Source organism: Microtus pennsylvanicus, chromosome 6 (assembly GCF_037038515.1).
Source record: "Microtus pennsylvanicus isolate mMicPen1 chromosome 6, mMicPen1.hap1, whole genome shotgun sequence".
Lineage (NCBI taxonomy): Eukaryota > Metazoa > Chordata > Mammalia > Rodentia > Cricetidae > Microtus > Microtus pennsylvanicus.
Genome location: NC_134584.1, coordinates 39,037,007 through 39,061,116, shown reverse-complemented (window position 1 = coordinate 39,061,116; position 24,110 = coordinate 39,037,007). Strand labels below are relative to the sequence as shown.

At 42.6% G+C, this 24,110-nt stretch overlaps 1 protein-coding gene across 3 annotated transcripts in view; it reads right to left on the bottom strand.

Annotated features, from left to right (window-relative positions):
* Positions 1-24,110, bottom strand: part of Il31ra (interleukin 31 receptor A) — a 46,092-nt gene that overhangs the window by 16,180 nt on the left and 5,802 nt on the right. For 2 of the 3 annotated variants that reach the window (XM_075976060.1, XM_075976059.1), the window contains 7 exons: positions 22,781-22,932; positions 20,926-21,043; positions 17,299-17,462; positions 11,467-11,609; positions 10,604-10,757; positions 8,149-8,228; positions 5,579-5,795 (listed from right to left, as the gene is read on the bottom strand). In XM_075976060.1, coding sequence (XP_075832175.1) covers positions 5,579-5,795; positions 8,149-8,228; positions 10,604-10,757; positions 11,467-11,609; positions 17,299-17,462; positions 20,926-21,043; positions 22,781-22,835 — 931 coding nt within the window. In that variant the 5' untranslated portion in view covers positions 22,836-22,932. Of the gene's footprint in view, positions 1-5,578; positions 5,796-8,148; positions 8,229-10,603; positions 10,758-11,466; positions 11,610-17,298; positions 17,463-20,925; positions 21,044-22,780; positions 22,933-23,391; positions 23,456-24,110 lie in introns of those variants that run through there. The other variant, XM_075976061.1, reaches the window with a different exon arrangement.

Genomic DNA, 24,110 nt, shown 5'->3' with positions numbered 1-24,110 from the left:
AAGGTGGCTCTGGGAAAAGTGAGGCTTGAAGATGTTAAGATGAGGCAGGGGCAGAGCCTGGGAGAGAAGCGCGGAGCCCGGACATCATTGCCCCCTCTTCCTCAGGACTCCTGACTCTTCTCCTCTGCCCCCTTTTGCCTCCCCCTGCCTCCCCCTACTTCCCCCGCCTCCACCTGCCTATCCCTTCCTCCCCCTGCGCACATCTCTTATGAGTCGATGAATATCCTCCAAAATGATATCCCCAGTGCTACAGAAAACGACCTTATGAGAAGATGGGATCACCGTAGATGTGGTGTGGATGGGGGCCCTGCGCTCAGCATAACTGATGTCCTTATGAGAAAGGGATGATTAGGGAGGGCAAGGCCAGGAAGATGGCTCAGTCAGTAAAGTGCTTAAGACACAAGCACAAGGAACTGAATTTGATCTCCAACACCCACATAAAACACTGAGTTCAGTAGACTGGGGAGACAGAGACAGGGGAATCCCTGAAACTACTCAGTTAGCTGGTCTACCTAAGCTGGTAACCTCCGGGATCAGTGATTGAACCGTGTCTCTTTATTGCTGGGATGACCTAGCAGTAAAGAAAACTTGTTCTTGCAGAAGGCTAGAACTGGGTTCCCAGCACCTACATTGGATGTTCACAAGTGCTGTCAGCTCAGGGGGATCCAATGCCTATGGTCTCCTGGGGCACCTACACTCACATGCACACATGCATACAGGCACACACATATACACATGATTAAAAATAGTACATCTAGGAGGAAGTGGTGGTGCATGACTTTAACCCCAGCACTTCAGAGCCAGAGGTATGAGGATCTTCTTTGAGGCCAGTTAGCCTACAGAACAAGTTTCAAACACACACACAGAATCTTAAAAAATAAAGTGGAGAGATTGGGGCTGGAGAGATGGCTCAGTGGTTAAAAACAGTGGCTATTCTTCCAGAGGACCTGGGTTCAGTTCTCAGAAGCTCACAACTGTACTCAGGTTCCCTCACAAAGAAACACAAGTCAAACACCAATGCATATAATTTTTTAAAAAAAAATTAGGAAATAAAAAATAAAGTGGAGAGCAATTAAAAAAGACAACTGATGTCTGTCTCTGGCCTCCACACATGTATACAAATTAACATGCACAGAAACACATTCAAGAGAAAAGGAAAGGAAAGGAAAGGAAAGGAAGAGAGGAAGGAAGGAAGGAAGGAAGGAAGGAAGGAAGGAAGGAAGGAAGGAAGGAAGAAAGGAAGGAAAAGAAAGAGGATGAGGAAGGGAAATAGGAGCTATTGGAGCTGCCCCAAGCCAGAGCCTAGGGCCCCAAGAAGCTTGGAAGGATTAAGGAGAGTCCTCATCTAGGGACTCTTTCGGGGAGCATGGTCCAGTCCACAGCTTGCTTTTTATACCTCTAGCCTCCCTAACCAATGTGTTCCTGTTGTTTTAAGCTGCCCAGTTGGCAGTGGGACAATAAGGTGGTACCTTGGTTTAATTAGCCTCCTCCCTGCCTGCCTATGTCTTCCACTTCCTCCTCTGGTCTCCTGGAGGCACTTTGGTAACAAATGCCTTGGCAAGGAATCCTGCCCTGCAGATGAGTGAGCGTGGCTTCCAAACCTCACACTCTTCCTGCCCACCAATCCTGGAGCTCAGAAAGAGCAGGAGAGCTAGGTCTACCGTGCCAGGTATGAGGTTAGGAGAAGATCATGAGGAGGTTGGAAAGGAGTCCAGAAACTATGAGTCAGTCATGCAAGAGGGGAGGCCTGGCCTCAATAAGGAGCACTAAGAGACAAGTTTCTAAATCACCCTACAGAATAAACACTAATTGCTGGCTCTAACCATTCCTCAAGAGGAACCCGCTCCCGATATAAAACATTCTCAAGAGGAAGAGGAAAACAAGATTAGCCCCGAAAGCAGGGAAGAGGTTAGACTTCGAGCATCATTGGTGTCTTACGACAGATCACCCTGGATCTAGTAAATACCATTCTCAGGACCACTTCCCCCTTGCCAGCTGAGACTCATCACCAATTCTCCATGATGCTGTCGCCACTGTCCCACAGGCTAACTCACCACAAGTGGCTTATCTTTTCCACATCCTGTACCAGACCACTGCTGCCCATGACCAAAGACACATAAAATTCAGGAAGTTCAAGTAGAGGGACCCTGAGGGTTATCTCTGCCAAACCTTTATTCTAAAGATGAGAACATGGGGCCCACAGAGGCACATAACCATCTTGGCTTGTATAGCATCTGTGACCAGAATCCCAAAGTCACCTTATGAATACGAATTTCAGCAGTTTAGTTCATGGAGACAGGCTGGAATCACACTGGGAAAATCATGCACAAACTGCAAAACTGTCCCGGATCTTTTCATCATGTGGAAGACAGATCTAACAGCATCTGCATCATGGGGCATTTCACAGCTGAGATAGCCTGTACCATCTTACCACAACACCTGACACAGCCTAATACACAACATGCACCGATCATATTAATGCAATGATAGCTAAGTGTCAAAAATATTATTACCTAACTCCCAGCTGATTTTATTTTATTAAACAGAATTTTGTAGAGTCTTAGTTTTCTGTGATAAATTATGATAAACACTGAAAGAGCAGTCAGAGGTATAATGGACATTATCTTTTCCTGTGTCTCCATTAACATGCACGGATAAAGCCTTTGATACACATGGGTGCCGCACCAAATAGCTGCTGTTGTCAGTGGTCACCGATACTGGAAAAGGATGACTTATGCTTTCCTAGTTGTCTATGACAACATTCTGCAAACTTCCTCTGTAAGAGCCAGACAGTAAGCATTTTAGTGTTCACAGGCTACATAACACAGCCACCTAGAACACAACGGTTGTACAAAGAGGCCACAGAGCACATGTAAAGATGCATATTGGCAATATTTCAAAAACTTTGTTTGAAGAAAATAAAAGTGTACCAAGCTGGATTACCAATACTTTGTCTAGGACCATTATAGGCAATAGCTTCAATACAAAAATTAAAAAAAAAGGCCCTCAGTGAATTTAGCATAACTTTAGCTAAAGTGCATTTTATAGTATTTTTAAGTTGACAACCCATATCTAGCAGAAATGTATTTCTTAAGAACGATGGTAGTGGGTAGAGATATCAGTGGTAGACAGCTTCGCTGTATTGCACACCCAGTTCTGCAGAGGGAGGAAATGAGACAGAGATACGGAGACAAGAGAGAACGACGACAATGAGACCAGAGATGAACTCAACTGGTAGAGTGCTTGAGACCCGGGTTCAATCCTCGGCAGAGCATGTACCTGGCTTGGTAGTACACTTGGGAAGAAGGAACAGGGAGTTACAAACTCAAGGTCATCTGCTACTTTGTGGACTGAGGAAAACCCAGTTACATGAGACCCTGCCTCAAAACAAAGATGATAGTGATCTGCGCGGGACAACATTTCCAGAGAGGATCTCACTCCCTCCTTGCAAAAGTTTGTGATGTGGTTGTATTATGAAAGCATTCCAGGTTACACCCATCCTAAAGAGGTTAGCTAGCTTTCCCAATGGAATGGTGCCTTGTGGAAGAGCAAAAAAACCCAGGGCTGCTGGACTCCAAGGACAATGTATCCATCCCCTGTTCTCTATTGCTTCCCATGACGGAGCCACGGTGGGAACCGCCAGTACCTCCATTTAATAAAAAACACATATTCCAATCACGTATCATTTGTTGAAAATACCACTAGAATCCTAGACACTGGAACAAAGGTGTTAAGGACCAGCTGGGCATGATGGTACAGATCTTTAATCCCAGCACTCAGCAGTCAGAGGCTGAGGGATCTCAGAGTTCGAGACCAGCCTGGTCTACAGAGGGAGTTCCAGGATAGCCAGTGCTGTTACACAGAGAAACCCTGCCTCAATACCATTAAACATGGACTCAAAACACAAAAGTATGAGTTTCCCAGAATCCTGAAATGAAGACAGAAGAGGGTTTAAAAAGAGAAGAGGGAAGGGAAGGCAGAGAAGTCTAGAGCTAGTTGTACAAATGTCTGAGCCAGGCTGAGTTGTACAAATGTCAGCTGCTATGTTGTTTGGTGTGTCAGAAATTATATTTTTAAAAAAGAAAGAAACAAACAAAACCTGGCAAATGAACAGACAAAACCCTGCCCTCCGGGTCCACTCTCAAGAGTAGTGGGGCAACACAAATTGGACTCATGGGGGGAGGGAGAAACAGAAGAAGAAAACTCTAATGGGGGGAGGTGAGGAGGCCGGGGGAAGAGGGTGGATCTAGGAGGAGGTAGAAGGAGACGAATGTCTTGAAAATACATAAATGACATTCTCAAGAATTAATAAAAATATTATTTTAAAAGATTTACTGCCCTCGTGGGGTATGTATTCTCTTGAAAGAGAAAATGTTGGGAGGGAAGGAGGGACGGAGGGACAGAGGGAGGGACGGAGGGAAAGAGGGAGGGAAGAAGAGAGGGAGGGAAAGAGAGAGAGAGAGGAAGATAGAGAGAGATTGTACTTAGAAACCTGAGGAAGAGGGAAAGGTTGAAATACCAATCCCAAAATGAGGAGGCTGAGGAGAAAGCTCAGTAGGTGTTTTCTAGACAAGCATGAGGGGCTGGGTTTGGGCCCTGAGTACCCACTTAAAAGCCAGGCCTGGCAGAGCATGTCTGCAGTCGCAGCATGGGAGGAAGCCAGGAGGGAGTTTCCTGTCAGGTCACTAGGTGAGGGATCATGTTCCAAACAGTGGCGGGGAGAGAGGAGGAAGGTGTCGACCTCTGGCCTCCACAGCGGTGTGCGCTCGTTCACTCACGCTCGCTCGTACACACACACACACACACACACACACACACACACACACACACACACACGCAAACGTGCAGTACAGCGCTCACTCCCTCACACACAATCCACCTAGGCTTTTTATTCCAAGACATAGAAAATAAGGCTTTGCTGCTTTGCCTGTGTTTGGTAAAATGCTCAGAACTACTTCAGCAACAGTGTAACTGCCAGACATGGTGGCTAGTGTCAACAATACCATCCCTCATGAGGCTGAAGCAGAATGGTCTGTAAGTTAGAGGCCAGCTACAGAGTGAGATCTTGTCTCAAAAGAATTTAACGAACAACTAACTGGAAAGTTTACATACACATATAAGCAGTTTTCCTAGCTGGTGCGTCAAACAGAGGGGAAGGAGAAAAAACAGGAGAGTGAGCACTAAACCACGGGGCAGAGCCATCTGGGAAGAAGAGGGTTCAGGAGAGCACAGTCATTGAGGACACAGGCCTCAAACACGACTGTTTTCTTTTCTGTGGCTCAACCCATCACCCAGCCACTTGGACCAGAACCAACAAAAGTAGCGTGCAGAGCTTCCAGGCGCTGACTGTGCTGTGTGATTCAGGCTCTAAATACGCAGCCCAGACTTTGCTCTGAAGGAACTGTATCTTGGGGTGAAAAGTCTTACTGGTTATCAGCAGGTTCTGTTCCCCCACAACAACCTAAAGAGCCCTTGCTCCAACCCTTCTGTTTGATTCAAGAGGAACAACTATCTGGAGGACACGGACTGCTCTTTCTTCAACCAGATGGAACTAGACGCTCGAGGAAGGGGTACTTACTCTCCTCATGAGCTGCTGGGATCCTCAGGACGGCCTCTTGAGACTGCCCAAGAAAATTAAAAGAAGTCACAGACACGTAGTGTGTCTGGCCGGTCAGAAGCAGTTCATACTGCTGGTTGGTAACATTGTTTATCTCTGTGAGGTTGGTGCTGTTTTCTGCAAAGTACTGTATGTTGTAGCCAAGTGTTCTCTCCAGGATGGGGGCTCCTTTTGCCTTCTGTATCCAAAGAAAAGAAAGGAGATTGTCGAAACCAGAAAGAGAAAGACATGGGGACAATGATAAACGGAACCATCAGATGCTAAGTTGTAACATTTGCCCTGTGGTGATGTTAACCCTTCAAGTGCCAGAAGAGATGATTTACCAAATGGTGCCTGCATATCAACTCTCAACATGAATCCAGTTTCATGGGTCTAAAGTGGGACTAGCAAGCCACGTCCCCTTCCTTCTGCGTCCTTCATTCTGTCATGCGCATGTAGAGGTATAAAAGCTAAAAGGTCAAGTCTTTCCCTTCTGGGTCAAAATCAAGTTCAGAAGTCATCAAAGGTGGGTGGGTAGCTGTGCCTTTATCTTTTACTCCCACAGCTCCCCGCTCTAGAGAGGGAAGACAGCTGTCCTGGACCAGACATCCAGCTAGGTAATCCAGCCAAAATACTCAGGGTTTCCCTGCCAGTCCCCTCAGCAGGAAGCCCGAAGTGCAAGTCCATAAACTGTGACTCAGATTCCTATTTGTAGTCATAAACTTGGAGCCACTGACCAGATGTTTTGTCTGCGAGTAAACATATGGATTGTTTCCCGGGAATTATAGGGATTCCAAGTTTTCCTGTATTAGTTACTGATTGCAAACATCATGGAGTAGAATGAGAGGACCTGTGGTCAGACAGAGTTTTAATTCACTTTGACACAACATCATCACAGTCCAGGAATTCCCTTTCATCGACCACAGCAATGAAAGACCAGCTAGAACCTCTAAGGACAAGGATCCCCCTGTCTCCCAAGACAATGCCTTATCTTTCCTTCCCCTTTAGCCTTTGCCGATATGGTGCTCATATCTTATAAAATTTGCTGGGTTTTATTTTCTGTTCATTTTCAGTGCTAGAAATCCCACCCACAGCTTTACCCGAGCTAGCCAAACACCCCACCACTGAGCCCATCTTAGTCACTACTTCAGTGTGTCCAGATCAGCGATTTTCAAGACAATCCTAGAATCTCACCACCTTTACCACTATCAAGACTTTCGAATCTTTTAGTGAACGCTTTGCTAAGTAAGTTGAATTCTTAGAAAACCCTCTCCTACTGAGGCATAGAGAAGACAGTTCTCTAGGAAGGAGGAGGAGGCAGGTGGGGAAGCCTGGTCACTTACTTTCCAGGCTGGCCTCTTGCCTCCTACCTACCACAGTATAGCTAAGACCTCTCAAGGTTCACCCCTCACTTTCCTGCCTGAAGACAAGAGTGTGAACAGAGCTATCTCTTTCCACACCTTACTGCATCTGGGGTTCATATCAATGACTTCCCAACTTTGGCTGTGCTCTCCTATGCCTCTGTCTCTGCCACCTAAGGATGTCCCAAGAACATAGACAAAAGCAGTGTCAAGCCTGCAGCAATTGGTTTTGGATGTCACTCAGCCAGCTATGGTGATGTCTCCATTTAAAAAGCTCTAAGCTGCCAAGCTTCAGTAAATGGATCACTTCCTAGTGGCCCTGGAGACACATTAGATTGAGCTCTAACACATTTTCCCTCTTCACCATCTCGTCTTCCCTTCAACCTCTCCTTTCTTTCTTTTCTGCTTCCTGCAGCTTGTCTTCCGCCCCTTCCTTTCCTGTTTACCTCTTTGTTTTCCTTTCTGTCCCTTCCCTTCCTCTTTTCTTCTTAGCTCCTCCCTCCCCATCTTCCCTGTATCACCTACCATCTTCTTTTTTCCCCTCAGGCCCAGGTTGTCATCCTAGAAAGGATCATGTGACCGCTCTTCTGCCTTTGCACACCACACTACTTTAGTACTTAAAGGAACACACGTCTCAAATATGTTGGCAATATCAGATGACCTGCCCCCCATCGATGCTCTTGTTGGGTATAAGGATGAGGTTGCAAAATCTTGCACTATATTCTAGGGGATGGCAGCCCCGGGGGAGCTTCCTCAGGAAGACCATGGTGCATCCTGCAGTTGCACTTTGTAATTGCCCCAATTATAATGATTCAGATCGAAGAAAGTATCCCATGTCTGTGATGTGTACTTGGGCTCTCTACACGGTAGCTGATGGGGAGCTTCTGACCTGCATAGCTGTGAGCTCTGAGGCAGCACAAGGACCTATAGGACAGGATGTTAGGGTAAAACATCGAGAATCACGAGGTTTTAAGGGGAGGAGACTAAAGGTTTTTTTGTTTTGTTTTCAAGTTTTTTGAGATAGTGTTTCTCTTTGTAGCCCTGACTATCCTGGAACTCGCTTTGTAGACCAGGCTGGCCTTGAACTCACAGAGATCCACCTGCCTCTGCCTCCTGAGTGCTGGGGTTAAAGGTGTGCGCCACCACCACAGGCTTCTAACCAGGGAGTTAAGAACAGCAAAGGAAGATCACCTTCCACAGCAGCACCACCTTCCTCGTTCCGTCCACACTGGCCGGGCCCACAACTCTCCACAGGTCCAGGATGTGTGGAACTGGAAAGAACAAGAAGGACTGTGTAACTGACAGAATGGGGTTGTAGCACCAGATATCTCTCGGACCACCGAGCACCCTGCCCTTGGCAAGGAGGGGACAAACAAAGCAGAGAGGAGGGAGTCAGCCTTGTAATGCCCGACAAGGTCTTCATTCCGGGGCTGAAGGGCTGGAATCAACCACATCTCCAAATAAATCTGCTCTTCGTCTGATAACTTAATAACAATGTAAAGGAGGAAGAGTAAAATACGCTCCATTGGGATTCACCTGGTCCCCTAAAGCTGGGTGGAAACGCACTTTGTCCTCTGAAACTTGACATCTGTGTACATTAACACACTAGCCCTTCCATCTGCAATCAATCACATACTAGTAGACCTACCAATGACCAACAGTGACAGTGGCTAACTTCTAGCAAGTACCACTGCACTAAGTGTCTTATCTGGATGAGCACATATAATCCCTACAGCCCATCACTGTGGGGATCTGACATTACCATCCTCATAGAGAAATGAAGGAATTGCCAAATTATACAAGCTTTTAAGTAACACAGCCAGGATTTAAATCCTGGATATGTACCATATGAATAGATATTTAAACAGAACTTTTCAGATTAATAGACAGATAGTCCTAATAATGAATAGGTTAAAAGAAAAAGGTAGCACCTCAGTTTGGCTTAGAACTTTTCAAATAATTATAAGGTTTGAGAAGATACGAATTAGACAACTAGAATTCCATTATGAAATAGGGAATAGATGATTTATGAATTGGAAAACAAGAACTTAGGAACTTCTGGAGTTTAGGTCATACAATCATCTAGCCCTCTCAGATCCTGAAAAAGAATGAAGAAAAACAAAAGCCAAAAAAAAAAAAATGCTCTGCTCAGAGCCAAAGTTCTCTGGGGGTGGTTTGTAAGTGTTGATCTGGTTTAGTCAGCAAATGACACCCAGCTGAACTAATAAACAGAAGAAATAATAACTTGTCATGCTGACAGCAGAATAAGTTGAGGACATGGCATGAGGACATACTGGACCGAGAAGCAGGCTAGGCTTTTTTTTTTTAAAAAGAATTGTTAGAATGAGCCGTGATAGCACCATGAAAGAAAAATGATGGCAACAGCAAGGAGATTTGGACAAGCCACAACCACACTCAAGGTGCTATTTCATCACCGAACTGCCTGGTGAAGGGTGTAGCTGGGAAGAGGACAGTTTGGGCCATGAACATGAGGTTCATTCTGATGTTTGTAGGAAGAGTGCAGCTCAACCCTGACTATTCAGCACACCTGGCTGTTTTTTAGCATGCATTTTATGTGATGTTTTATACCTATAGTTATTTGTATTGCTTGGGCATTCAGAGATGATGTTTATAGAATATATGACAAATGTATACAATTTTAATCAAAAAATTTATTTTTTTAATATAGCCATCAATATGTGCTAGACCTGGTCCTATCACCCAAGCATGTGGTTTTGAATTTTCTGTGGTATCTTTCCCACATTACCAGAGCATGGCATGTAAGAATTGAATCTCAGACGAGACGGGCACAATTCCCCATGCCTGAAGCTACATCCATGAAGAGAAGGTTACAGACTAAGCCTGAACCCCTCCCACGAGGAATGCAAATTCAAAAGGTATCATGTGGTTTCAGAATCCAACCAAAAGGCTGAATATGGCAAATATGTGATAGTTCCAAGCTGGTCTCACAGAAATTTAAGCAGGCTCGGGAAGAAAAACAAATCCTGGGTCATGAGTACAGAAGTTGTTCCAGCGGCCAGTGTGTGAACTGACTCTTTCTCTTGCTGTCATTAAAAATATGACCTATTTTCATGTATTATCACTACAGTCATATACTTAGTGACTATTTTAAAGGTTTAAGATGTATAGTTTCAACTTATCATAGGATGTCTTCATAGGAAATCATATCACTTCTAGTGTGTAAGAATCTCCTAAGAGGGGTTGGAGAGATGGCTCAGTGGTTAAGAGCATTGGCTGCTTCCAGAGGTCTTGAGTTCAATTCCCAGCAACTACATGGTGGTTCAAAATCATCTACAGTGGGATCTGATGTCCTCTTCTGGCATAAAGGTAAGTATGCATATACATAAAACAAGCAAATAAATATTTTTTTAAAAAAATCTCCTAAAGAGTATGACAGATAAGATCCTATTTCTCTGGGAACATAGGTTGCTATAGTAACTAGTCATCTGAGGAACATGGCTCCCTCCCAGGGGCTCAGCAGATACTATTAGTGCTTATGAAGAGGGGGCCCGCAGATACGCTAGGACTTGCTTTTCTCAAGATGAATCCCAAGCATGGCATGTGTCAAAAGCCAGCAAGACTAGAGCCAGGATAAGCAGACTTTGAATAGCAGAGAGTGGCTTGCCTTCCTCCATAGTCACTCCATTTTTTTCTTGGCTCCAGTTGCTCCAAAATCTTGACTCATTGGTCTTGAATCGTAGAGCTATGACATATTCCGTGAAAACCTGAAGCCCCGTGAGGTTGTAGACCTTGTTATGATCCTCGAAACTGACCTCTTTCTGAAAGACAGAATGGATGCTAAGCAGAAACAGAGACAGCATCGACTATTTTATTTTACTGTGGGTGGGAAAAGGCTCATGACAGCTGCCTGGACATGTTTAAAACATAGGCTGAATGTCATGTGACTAGATATAATCACAGAGGTCTGGAAAATAAATGATAACCAAAGAAATAAGAGTCACTGTCCCTGAGGGTCTGCTGGCTTGCCACAGGGCTCTGAATCAGTCACCACTTTTATGAATGATAAAGCTATAGAAGTTATCAAATCTGAAGGTTTTAAACATCAGAAAGCAAAATGTTAATGGTAAGTTTGGGGTAGCAGAATAAAGAGTCTAAATAGGCTGAAATGAGGGATGAGACTTCCATGAAGAAATCCAATGGTAATTAAAAAACACTTGAATTTTGGTTAATTTTCTGGTGGCCAACACTGCTGTACACAAGCCAGGGTATACTATAAAAGCAAATTTCTAATTATTTAGGGTGTTATTGTGCTCGGGATACAAAATGCATATGGTAGAATATGCTTCCAAGCTAAAATCACAAATGGAAGATGGAGAAGTAGAATAGTACAATAGTCACTATTATTTTTTTTTCCTGCTTTCCATGTAAAAAGTAAAAAAAAAAAACCCCACAATTCCAGATGAGCAAAGCTGCCAGTGAAGTCATTCCTTGGGTCTCTAGCAGAAATACCATAATGGCGGAACTTACCCAGTGGGTACTGTTCACAGCCCTGAACCTAAGGGTGCACCTTAGAGGATCGATAGGAATCTTCTCACGGGGTTTCCACCATATCTGGAACATCTGACGCGAAATTGGATTCACACTTAAAATTATAGGTGGTTCAGTTTTCACTAAAAAAAATAATAATAAAATAAAACCCTCATAATTACAGACTGACAGAAGATACTAACAACATCCACCCAGAGTTGAGTGTGCAGACACTCCAGAGAGCCAATGACAGCCCATAATCTGTGGCTTGCTATATGCAGATCCACCAGCAGGCCAGTGGGAAGAGAACGTCACTCTCCCAAAGCCGAAGGAAAGAACATGTCCAGCCAGAAGAGGAGGGCTCCCATAAGTCCTGCGCAAGTAAGTCCTTTACTCAACACCAGGCAAAATGATGGAAAAACAAAAGAATATGTTCAGTGATGACAATGACGCAGTCATAGGCAAAATATGGCTCATGGAATAACCTACAACCGAATTATTTATGAAGAGTTGGCAGAAGCATCTAGCAGGCCTGTGTCCTTGGCCCCCATGCTAGAGAATGGCCACCAGAAAATGCCACTCATTTTCCTTGCACACTGCCAACATCATGGCCCAAATTTCCTTTTTTGAAAATATGTATTTTAGTCAAGCATGGTAACTCATATTTATAGTCCCAGAACGTGAAAGGCTGGTGGATACAGACCAAAGCCCTGGCTTAAAGAAATAAAAACAATTTTCTTGAAAAATCCTGAAGTAGGGGGACATAACAACAGACATAGAGGAAACTCAGAGAATCATCAGGTCATATTTTGAAAATCTGTGCTCCACAAAATTGGAAAACTTAAAATAAATGGACAATTTTCTGGATAAATTTCACCAAAATTAAATAAAGACCAATTAAGCAAATTAAATAGACTTATAACTGCTAAAGAAATAGAAACAGTCATCAAAAGTCTCCCAACCAAAAAAGCCCAGGACCAGATGGTTTCAGCACAGAATTCTACAAGATTTTCAAAGAAGAACTAATACCAATACTCCTCAAATTATTCCACACAATAAAAACAGAAGGAACAATACCAAACTCTTTTTATAAGGCTACAATTACCCTGATACCCAAACCATAGGAAGATATTACTAAGAAAGAGAATTACAGACCAATCTCACTCATGAACATTGATACAAAAATACTCAATAAAATACTGGCAAACTAAATCCAAGAACATATTAGAAAAATCATCCACCATGACCAAGTCGGCTTTATCCCAGAGATACAGGGATGGTTCAACATATGAAAATCTGTCAATGTAATCCTCCATATAAACAAACTGAAAAATAAAAACACTGTATAATCATCTCATTAGATGCTGAAAAAGCTTTCAACAAAATACAACATCCCTTCATGATAAAGGTGTTGGAGAAAGCAGGAATGCAAGGAACATATCTAAACATAATAATGGCAACATACAGCAAGCTAACAGCCAACATCAAACTAAATGGAGAGAAACTTAAAGCAATCTCACTGAAATCAGGAACAAGACAAAGTTGTTCACTCTCTCCATATCTATTCAATATAGTACTTGAGGTCCTAGCTAAAGCAATAAAGACAACAAAAGGAGGTCAAGGGGATATGACTCAGAAAAGAAGTCAAACTCTCACTATTTGCTGATGATATATGATAGTTTACATAAGTGACCACAAAATTTCTACCAAGGAACTACTACAACTCATAAACACCTTCAGTAATGTAGCAGGATACAAGATTAACTCAAAAAAATTAGTAACTCTTCTGTACACAGATGATAAATGGGCTGAGGAAGAAATCAGAGAAAGCCACAAATAGCATAAAATAACTCAGAGTAACTCTAACCAAACAAGTGTATGATAAGAACTTTAAGTCTTTGAAGAAAGAAACTGAAGAAGAAACAAAAAAGTGGGAAGACCGTCCATGCTCTTGGATAGGTAGAATTAACATAATAAAAATGGCAATCTTACCAAAAGCAATCTACAGATTCAATGCAATGCCCATCAAAATCCCAGCAAAATTCTTCACAGACCTCAAAAGAAAAATACTCAGCTTCATATGGAAAAGCAAAAACCCAGAATAGCCAAGACAATCCTGTACAATAAAGGAACTTTAAATACTTCCCTGACGTCAAACTCTACTACAGAGTTACAGTACTGAAAACAGCCTGGTATTGGCATAAAAACAGATAGGAGGACCAACGGAACTGAATCAAAGACCCAGATATCATTCCACACACCTACAAACATCTGATTTTTGACAAAAAAGCAAAGCATATAAAATGGAAAAAGGAAAGCATATCGAACAAATGGGTACTGATATAACTGGATACCAACATATAGAAGAATGAAATAGATCCATATCTATTGTCATACACAAAACTCAAGTCCAAATGGATCAATGACCTCAACATAAAGCCAACCACACTGAACCTATTGAAGAGAAAGTGGGAAGTATACTTGAACTCATTGACACAGGAGACCACTTTCTAAATATAACACCAGTAGCACAGACACTGAGAGAAACTATTAATAAACAGGACCTCCTGAAACTGAAAAGCTTCTGTAAAGCAAAGGACAAGGTCAACAAGACAAAATGGCAGCCTACAAAATGGGAAAAGATCTTCACCAACCCCATATCAAACAGAGGACTGATCTCCAAAATACACAAAGAACTTAAGAAATTGGTCATCAAAAGAATAATCCAATAAAAAAATGGGGTACAGACCTAAACAGAGAACTCTCAATGGATGAATCTAAAATGGCTGAAAGATACTTAAGGAAATGTTCAACATCCTTAGCCATCAGAGAAATGCAAATCAAAACAACTCTGAGATTCCATCTTACACCTGTAAGAATGGCCAAGATCAAAAACACTGATGACAGCTTATGCTGGAGAGGATGTGGGGTAAAGAGAACACTCCTCCATTGCTGGTGGGAGTGCAAACTGGCACAATCTTTTTGGAAATCAGTATGGTGATTTTTGATTTCTCAGAAAATTAGGAAACAACCTTCCTCAAACCCAATAATGCCACTTTTGGGCATATACCCAAAGGACATGTGCTCAACTATGTTCATAGCAGCATTGTTTGTCATAGCCAGAACCTGGAAACAACCTAAATGCTCCTCAACAGAAGAATAGATAAGGAAAATGTGTTACATTTACACAATGGAGTACTACACAGCAGAAAACAATGACGTCTTAAATTTTGCAGGCAAATGGATGGATCTAGAAAACATATTGAGTGAGGTAACCTAGACCCAGAAAGACAAATATAATATGTACTCAGTCATAAGTGGCTTTTAGATATGAAGAAAAAAAAGCAACCTACAATTCACAATTCCAGAGAACCTAGACAACAATGAGAACCCTAAGAGAGATATACATAGACCTAATCTACATGGGAAGTAGAAAAAGACAAGATCTCCTGAGTAAATTGGGAGAGTGGGAATCATGGAAAAAGGTAGAAGGGGAGGGCGGAGGAAGGGAGAGGAGTGGAGAAAAATATATAGCTCAACAGAAACAAAAAAAAAAACTAATGTTAAAAAATGTTTAGTTTCTAAAAAGAATGTCACACTGTTAATCTTTAAGTCCCTGTATTAGAAGTCTGGTTCTCACCTGTGGCTACTGGAAGGTCATGGCACTTTTAAGGGGTGGAGCCTAGTAGTCAGTTTTGGGGCAGCACTAGGCATTTACTTTTGAAGAGGACAATGGAGCCGCGATGACTTTCTCTCTCTTCTGTTTTGTTCTCCAGCCAGGAAGTAAAGGGCTTTGCAGCAATGGGGCTGACCAGCACAGACTGAACCCTCTAAAATAAGTCTTTTCTCTTTAATAAACAGTCTAGATATGTGGTATAGCAACAAAAAGCTGGCCAAAACTGTTAGCACTATGTTTAAAAACTACCCCAGGAGGCTAGAGACATGGCTCAGAGTGTATAGTGCTACCACAGAGGACCCAAGTTCAGGTCCCAGCACCCACGTTAGGTAGCTCACAATCACCTTTCAGCTCCAGCTCCAGGGGGTTCGACTCCCTTGGCCTTTATAAGGTCCTGGGCCCATGTGTGTGCATGCTCCCACACCCACGTGCAAAATTAAAATTAAATAAAAAGACACCTTTTAAAAAGTGAGCTCAATGGGCCAGGCATGATAGTACATGCATATATCTCTAGCACCTGAGAGGCCAAGGACATGAGAATCAAATTTCATCTTAGCTGTATAATGTGAGGCCAACCTGCCCCCAAACACTGAAGTCAAACAATCAAAATTACTTGGAATGGAACAAATGGGCAAGGTGCAGTCATTTAAAAACCTTAGAAGAAAACACAGCAAAAAATTAATTAAAGTTGGTGATGATTTGTTTCTTAGAGGCAATCTCTGAAGCACAAGCAATAAAAGAGAAACCAGTGCACTGAGTTCATCAAACTTATTTTGCTGTCTAAAAAGACACTATCAAAAAATTTAAAAGATCAAAAAAATGTTAAAGATCATCCAAACAAAGGGAGAAAATATTTGTTAATCACCTATTCCAAATAGAAAGAAACCTTAAAACACAACAGAGCTGGGAAGGGATCAGTGGGGTAGGAGCAGGACAAGAAAAGTCATGGGAGGAATATTATCAAAATATGTTTTATATGTGTGTGGAAAGGCCATGATGAAAGCCATTGCTGGTGATTAATATAGCCAATGAAATACTTTTCAAAAAAAGTAAAAATGGGCAAGATTTTTAAATGAAACAGTCACTGCAGATGCCACAATGTGAATCAGGACCCCAGTGGGGTACAAGTCACACTGACCCACCAGCACGACTGTAAAGAAACAGGAACCTTCATACACAGTCAGTGAGAATGATAACAGCTACAGAAGAAGTTAAACTGAGTTGCCAAGGGACACAGCAATTGTAGTAGGTATAGAACTAAGATCATTTAAGATATTTTCAAGCAAACATTTATACCAATGTTCACAGAAGCACTATTTATACTAACCAGAAAATAGGAACAACCTAATTGTACCCCAGCTGACAAATGGATCGACGTAAGACGACACACCCATTTCATGGAATGCAAGTCAACCATTGAAATGGAGCAGCATCTTAACAAATGACAGACCTTGAAGTCATTATAGAAGCCAGATAAAAAGACCACAGATTACACAATTCTATTTATATGAAATGGTCCTAGTAGGTAAATCTATAGGGATAAAAAAACATGCTTGAAGTTGCTGGAAGTTGGAGGAAAAGACAAAAAAATGATTAGGAACTTGCTACTGTTAAGTGTGAAGTTTTCTTTTTAATTATATTGAACTTAAGCCTCTTATTGAATTAGTGGTAATATTTAAAGAATTTTATGCACATAATAAATCCACTGAATTGTATACTTTAACACTTTGAATCTATAGTATATTAATTATATTTAAATAAAGCAGTCACTTTAAATTTATGGTTAAAAAAATTTTTTAAAGTTTGAAAGACAACAATTGGAGACAGTTTTTTTAAAAATAAGAGTTCCTTTTTTCCTTCGCGAGCAACGATGACATGCTGGGGAGACCCTGTTTATTTCTCTGAGAGCCATTCATACCTCATACTGCAAAAGAGATCAATGGTCAGCCAGAACCCTCCTGTTTATCACTCTTTTTCCTCATTTAATTAATTTCTTCCATCTTCTCCTTCCCTCTCCTCCCCTTCCTTCTTCAATAGGCATCTTTTCTAGGCCCACAGCACATATCTATTACTCCCTCAAACTCCGAGTCTATTTTGAGAAGGAAGTGGGAGAGTAATTATTCCGTGTAACGACACTGATGTCATCAGCCACTCACCTATGTGGTCGAGGTTCCAGCTTGTGATGTCAGATTTTGTGCTCCCGTCTCTGTTCTGAGCTTCTACTTCAACAGTGCAGATATCTGGGTGTATTATATACGAACGGGAAAAAGAACAGGAAGCATTTGTGACCTGCTTGATGAAACTCATTTTCCCAAAGGAGCTTCAAGAGAAAAGGAAATTCACCATGAGTTCAGTACAGACTGCTGAAAGCAAAATCACACTTACAAGTTCTAAGTAGTATTTGTTAGTTTTGCACGGGGTTTCTCAGAAGTGTCTGGTCCAGGGTTTGTATCTCTCTGTTAAAGGTCCCTGCATCCTGCCTGCCTGAGATGCCGTGAGCTACACAGACCTGGAGACAAGCAGATTTTCTATATGACTGTGTATTCTTACCATCAGAAACACAAACAGATTACAATCAACCCCATAGACTGTGTGATAATGCATTCCTACTTTAAGAAATAAAGAACAGATTGTTCAAATGCAGACTAGAATTAGAATTAATAATTATAATTAGCTTTAATAGCTAGAGCCTTAAGGATTTATCCTTTCAAGCCAGGCACTGGTGGTGCATGACTTCAATCCCAGCATTCAGGAGGTAGAGGCAGATGAATCTCTGTGAGTTTGAGGCTAGCCTAGTATACAGAGTGCATTCCAGGACAGCTAGGGCGACATAAGGAAACCATCAGAGGGTTTGCTAAATAATTATAAATATAAATAATATTTAAAATTATAGCTATTATTATACTCATGGTTACTGATGTGGAAAGATACCCCACTTCTAATAGGATACATAGCATGCACAGATTGATCAGTTTTATACAAACATACATTTATGTGATTTGTCAGAGATGCTTGAAAAGCTCTTCATAAAGATGTTTAAATTACTGTCTTTTGAGGGTGCAATTGAAAACATTTGTGTGTTTCATGATGAATTTTTATCATTTTTTAAAAAGTCATTAAGATAGATAGCTCTACGTACAGATAAATAAAAGATTGATAAAGAGATAATAAACACATAGATAATAGATAGAGGACAGGTAGACGTGGTGATTTGAATGAAAATGGCCCCTGTAAGATCAGATATTTACATGCTTAGTTGATGAACTATTTAGAAAGGATTAAGAGGTGCCAACGCCTCCAGAGCGGTGACAGGTGGGCACGGACATAACCTACGTGGTCCTGAGGTTGATCAGATGGAGCAGAGATGGAGCAGAACTGAATAGGAGGCTCAGTTTGCAAGTTGTGAGTGTGTACTGTGGAGGAACAGAGCTTAGACATGTGGAATCTGAGGATCAGAGAGAACCTGGAGGTTGGGGTAGTGTTGTGTCACCGGCACAGGCTCTAGGAAGAGCTGGGTTTGATCCTAGCTTTGCCTTCGAGCCAGTTCCTTAGGTTTTCTGTAAAGCGAGGGAGGTGGTATTTGCACCACATAGGGGTCTGTATAGGGTGAACAAGGTGAAGCCACAGACAGTACTCTACGAATGGAGTAAATCCCAAGTGTGGACTATGATGGTTGCTAGTTCTATAGCTAAGGTTTGCAGGTCATAACTTTGAGTGACGGGCACCCTTTCTTTCCTTTTGCACACTTCCAGATCTCTTTAAAGTCCTGATTAAAAACTACCAGGCATGGGGCTGTCCCTGTGCCCTCTCTCTTCCCTGGGAGGAGGATTTATTCTGTTTTTCTTCCTTTCTTGTTTCTTCTATTGGGAACATAAAGTAGACTTCTCTTTCAGCACACATACTTGTGAATACACACACATACACAGAGTCTCTGCCTCCTGCTGAGAGCGCGCACACACAAAAACAGACTTGCAACAGCTGGTTCTCTATTTGAAACAGAAAAAGCAATCCATCTCACAATACTCTCCAACCTGAATACTTTTGTTTTTAAGGGAACAAGAAGTAATAGTTTTATTAGCTTTTTTACAATAAACAAGCAAACAAACACTTGCAATACTAAAACACTTGACTATTTGCTAGAACTGCAATGTTTATTTATTTATTTATTTATTTATTTTGGTTTTTCTAGACAGCGTTTCTCTGTAGCTTTGGAGCCTGTCCTGGAACTCCCTTTGTAGACCAGGCTGGCCTTGAACTCACAGAGATCCGCTTGCCTCTGCCTCCCGAGTGCTGGGATTACAGGCGTGCGCCACCACCACCCGGCCAAGAATTGCAATTTTTAAATGATAAAAATTTCTATTCTAATGGAAATGTAATCAAAATGGATGCTTGAGGCAGTGAAGAAAAAGCAGTGGCCACTGAACTGACAGCAGGACCTTAAAAAGCAGTGGCAGACTGAGGCAAATCCTCTTAGCTCTAGGCCGCCATTACACCATATCTGGATCCATGCAGAAAAACAGTTATATAGCTCCTTCTAGAAAGGAGTATGACCAAATAAGGTAAATGAAGACCTTCCCACTCTGCTCCTAACTGGGGACCACTCTTGGCCACTCTGGCATCTCTAAGGGCAGATCACCATGTGACCTACAGTCATCCCTCTGCAGCTTCAATCCTGTCAGCATATCTGTGAGGAAATGAGATGCCACCTAGCCACTCTATAGAGATAGCTGTCACACACAAGTTGTCACTGAGAAACGTCTTCCTTCTAAGTGACTTGACTCCTGGGTGAACCTCTGCCTCCTGCTGAGAGCACACACACACACATACACACCACACATGTCTCTGCCTCCTGCCGAGAGCACACACCACACACACATACACACAGTCTCTGCCTCCTGCTGAGAGCACACACACACACACACACCACACACGTCTCTGCCTCCTGCTGAGAGCACACGCACACACACACACATACACACCACACATGTCTCTGCCTCCTGCTGAGAACACACACACATACACACAGTCTCTGCCTCCTGCTGAGAACACACACACATACACACACATACACACCACACATGTCTCTGCCTCCTGCCGAGAGCACACACACATACACAGTCTCTGCCTCCTGCTGAGAACACACACACATACACACCACACATGTCTCTGCCTCCTGCTGAGAACACACACGCATACACACCACACATGTCTCTGCCTCCTGCTGAGAGCACACACACATACACACCACACATGTCTCTGCCTCCTGCTGAGAACACACACACATACACACCACACATGTCTCTGCCTCCTGCTGAGAGCACACACACATACACACCACACATGTCTCTGCCTCCTGCTGAGAACACACACACATACACACACATACACACCACACATGTCTCTGCCTCCTGATGAGAGCACACACACACACACCACACGTCTCTGCCTCCTGCCGAGAGCACACACCACACACACATACACACAGTCTCTGCCTCCTGCTGAGAGCACACACAATTGGACATACCACACATGTCTCTGCCTCCTGCTGAGAACACACACACATACACACACATACACACCACACATGTCTCTGCCTCCTGCTGAGAGCACACACACACACACACACACACACACCACACACGTCTCTGCCTCCTGCTGAGAGCACACGCACACACACACACATACACACCACACATGTCTCTGCCTCCTGCTGAGAGCACACACACATGCACCACACACGTCTCTGCCTCCTGCCGAGAGCACACACAGTCCCCCACACTTACTAAGTCAGCCTCACGGTATAATTGGTGTCACCAATTTCTTCCTCTGGACTCCAAGTACAATTCATATTTTTGTCAAAGTAGAAAATGCAGGAAATGTTCTCGGGCTTAGCTGGCAGAACTAGGGAAAAGTCAGAGAAAGATAGCATCAGTGCACAGAAAGCATTGCTGGCACACCATAGTTTAATCAACACTGTCCAAGTGGCATTTGCTAGGTGCAGTCTCCTAATTAGACTCAGGAAATGTTTGTCACTTCAGTTATTCCCTTTGAAGAACTGATTTCTACTAAAAAAATAACAAACTTTTACATTCATTCCTAATAAAAATACTTAGAAGCCAAACCTACTGTAAGTAAATATTAACTGCAGGTGAATTACTAAGCCAGGCATCAAATGAACGCCTCCGAATAAGTGATTATGATATGGACTTAAGAAAAGCTCAAAAATGCTGATTTATGCCATACCTTTATGCACCAACCTTTTTTCCCTAAAGAAAACATATCTTAGAGCCGATGTTCCTATTGAACAGAAAACGCATGCAATGTTTAATTCAGAACAGGGGTCTAGAGCCATAAGGCGTCCCTAAGTAGTAGAATTTACATATTCATAAACAGAATTGAGAATAAATTACAGTGTCAGAACATAGTCCAAGAACGGAGTTGTGTGAGGAGAATTCGAGTGCTTGTGAGAAAACTCTAAGAAAACAAGACAAGAGTCATATGACCTCAGTTTCTTCAAGACATGGAATTGTTCTTTCATGGAAGTGTGTTTACATCTTAAACTAGCCCATCTCCATTAACCTGTGTATTGCCATGTGGCTGTGGCTTACCCAGTAAAGTTCTACCCCCAGTATGTCTCTTGTGGGGCTACATGGCTTCTCCTCAACTCTTCCTTCTTTCTCCCAGCATTCAGTTTAGTTTTCTCTGACTAGCTCTGCTCCACCCTATTTCAGGCCCAAAACAGCTTCTTTAGTAACCAATGGTTTTCACAGCATACAGAGGGGAATCCCACATCAGGCTGCCTTTGTTCAGAGCTTTCTGCTTGCCATACAAGAGAAACCAAGACATTTGATATGGATATCACAGAAGAAACCTAAGGAAGAGTAAATGTTCTTCAGTATCATTATCTCTTCTTCTTGAACACACCAAAGAACTTTACCCTTGGCCCTTTAAGATTAGGAATGGTCATGGGGCAATGCCTTGACCATATGACATGCAAGAAACATACAATTGCTAGTAAATGGCACTTCCCTTGCCTTTTAATATCCAGACCTGAGTGATTCTTTCTATCTTAATTTTTTAAAAGTAAGTTGTGATAAAATGAATCTCCTCTTAGGTTAGCATGGTCTAGGTGTGATCAAACTTTTGACATAGGCATGAGAAACTCATCTATAAGCTTCAGTCTTGAGAACCATGAAACTGAGTTACAAACAAAAATTGCAAAAGCTATTTCATAAAGTAAGCTTGCAATTTTATGCCAGACTATACTTATAGCTATCCCTTAGGTTGTCTAGCCCTCTGATACTGTGGCAAGATGTTGTGATCAATGAATGTGTTGGGTCTCATTCACAGCTAACCTGGAATGTATGTAGCCTGTGGATTACATGTCTAAATGATCTTGATTTTAAGAGCATCTCTTCATTTAAGAACAAGTCATCTCTCCAAATTTAATGTAAGAACATGCACTTTCTGTTGTCAGCACACATATGCAAGCTTGCATTCGCGCACACACACACACTCACTCAAAATCTCACAGATTCTATGTTGTTCATCTATGGATGTTCAGAACTTCTTTGTTCTGAAGTTAAAATTTCTCATCCAAAAACATATGAACTGCATGACCCACGAAAGCTGACCTACCTGCCAGGCTGAATTTGCAAAGTAGAGGGAACACCCACAGTGCCAAGGTCCACATTGTTCCGGAATTCACACCCAGAGGCTTGGCCAGAGCTCAAAATCTCATCAGTCAAGTAAGAGGTTGTTTCTCTGTCTCTCTATTCCAGTGACAGATTCTAGGCGTTCGGGTAGGAAGGAGAGTTTTATTTCTATACCACCCTATCCCATCCATCCCCCATCCCATCCCCTACCCTATCCATTCATCCTCCACCTCATCCCTCACCCCATCCATCCTCCATCCCATCCCCCATCCCATCCCATCGGCTGTCTGTCACAACACAGATCTTGTCAGTCCCCACTTTAAAGATGTGTACTGGCAGCAGGTTTTCCTTTGGTCACAATGCACACTACTCTGCAAGACCCAAAGCAAACAACCACCGAGAACAGGACTGAGGCAGACAGAAGGCACCATGACTTTGTATAGATTAAGGCCACTTCTAGTCTTTGTCTCAGTTACTGAGCTCTGGACCAAACAAAACAACTGAGAGCTTCCCAGAAACTCTTATTTCTTGTCTCCCAACTGTGTGTGCTGGCCTTTCCCCTTGTAAGATTATGAAGTATACTTGGTTTTGTACCTGGTTCTTGGCTTAGAACTCCTTCTTCAAGGCAGACTATAGAAACTACTTTCTCTTTCCTGAGATGAATCGTAGAAACAGAAATTCTAATTTCCCCTTTCTTCCCTTTCTCTTTCATAATATCCTGGTAAGCCTGCTCCTCTGAGTTCAGTGAGTCGTTCAGACAGATTAGCTGAATTCAAGGAGGAAGTCATAGCAAGGATGATTTACAGTCAGTTGGTCCGAAAGCACAAGTAAAACCGCCCAAGGCTTGGAAGTAGGAACTGCATTTTCGGGGAGTTGGTGTCTCCAACCTGGGGGGTCTGATGTTATCTCCGGGAAGATGGTATCAGAACTGAATCAGATTGGAGGACATTTCTCTGGCATCGGGTGCCACAGAATCAATTGTTTGCTATGTGAAAAGTCCCCACCCGTCTGCGGGTAGAACTTTCTGTGATGATTGCGCGGCAGCAGCAGAAGAAATCAAGACATCCTGTTTCCCCTACCACTCGTCATTCCTGGCAATTTAACCACTTCCCTAGACTTACATAAAGGCCAATCTATGTTAGGACGCATCCCTGAACACCCGGAACCTTCCTTTGAGCCTCTCCCACTGAGCTAGCTGCATGGATGGTTCTCAGCAACAGACTTTCTGACTTAACCACTGGTAGTTTTGTGAGATCAAAGCCTGCTCAATGCAGCGTATGGTGTGTGGTAGACACTCAGTACTCCTCATGTAG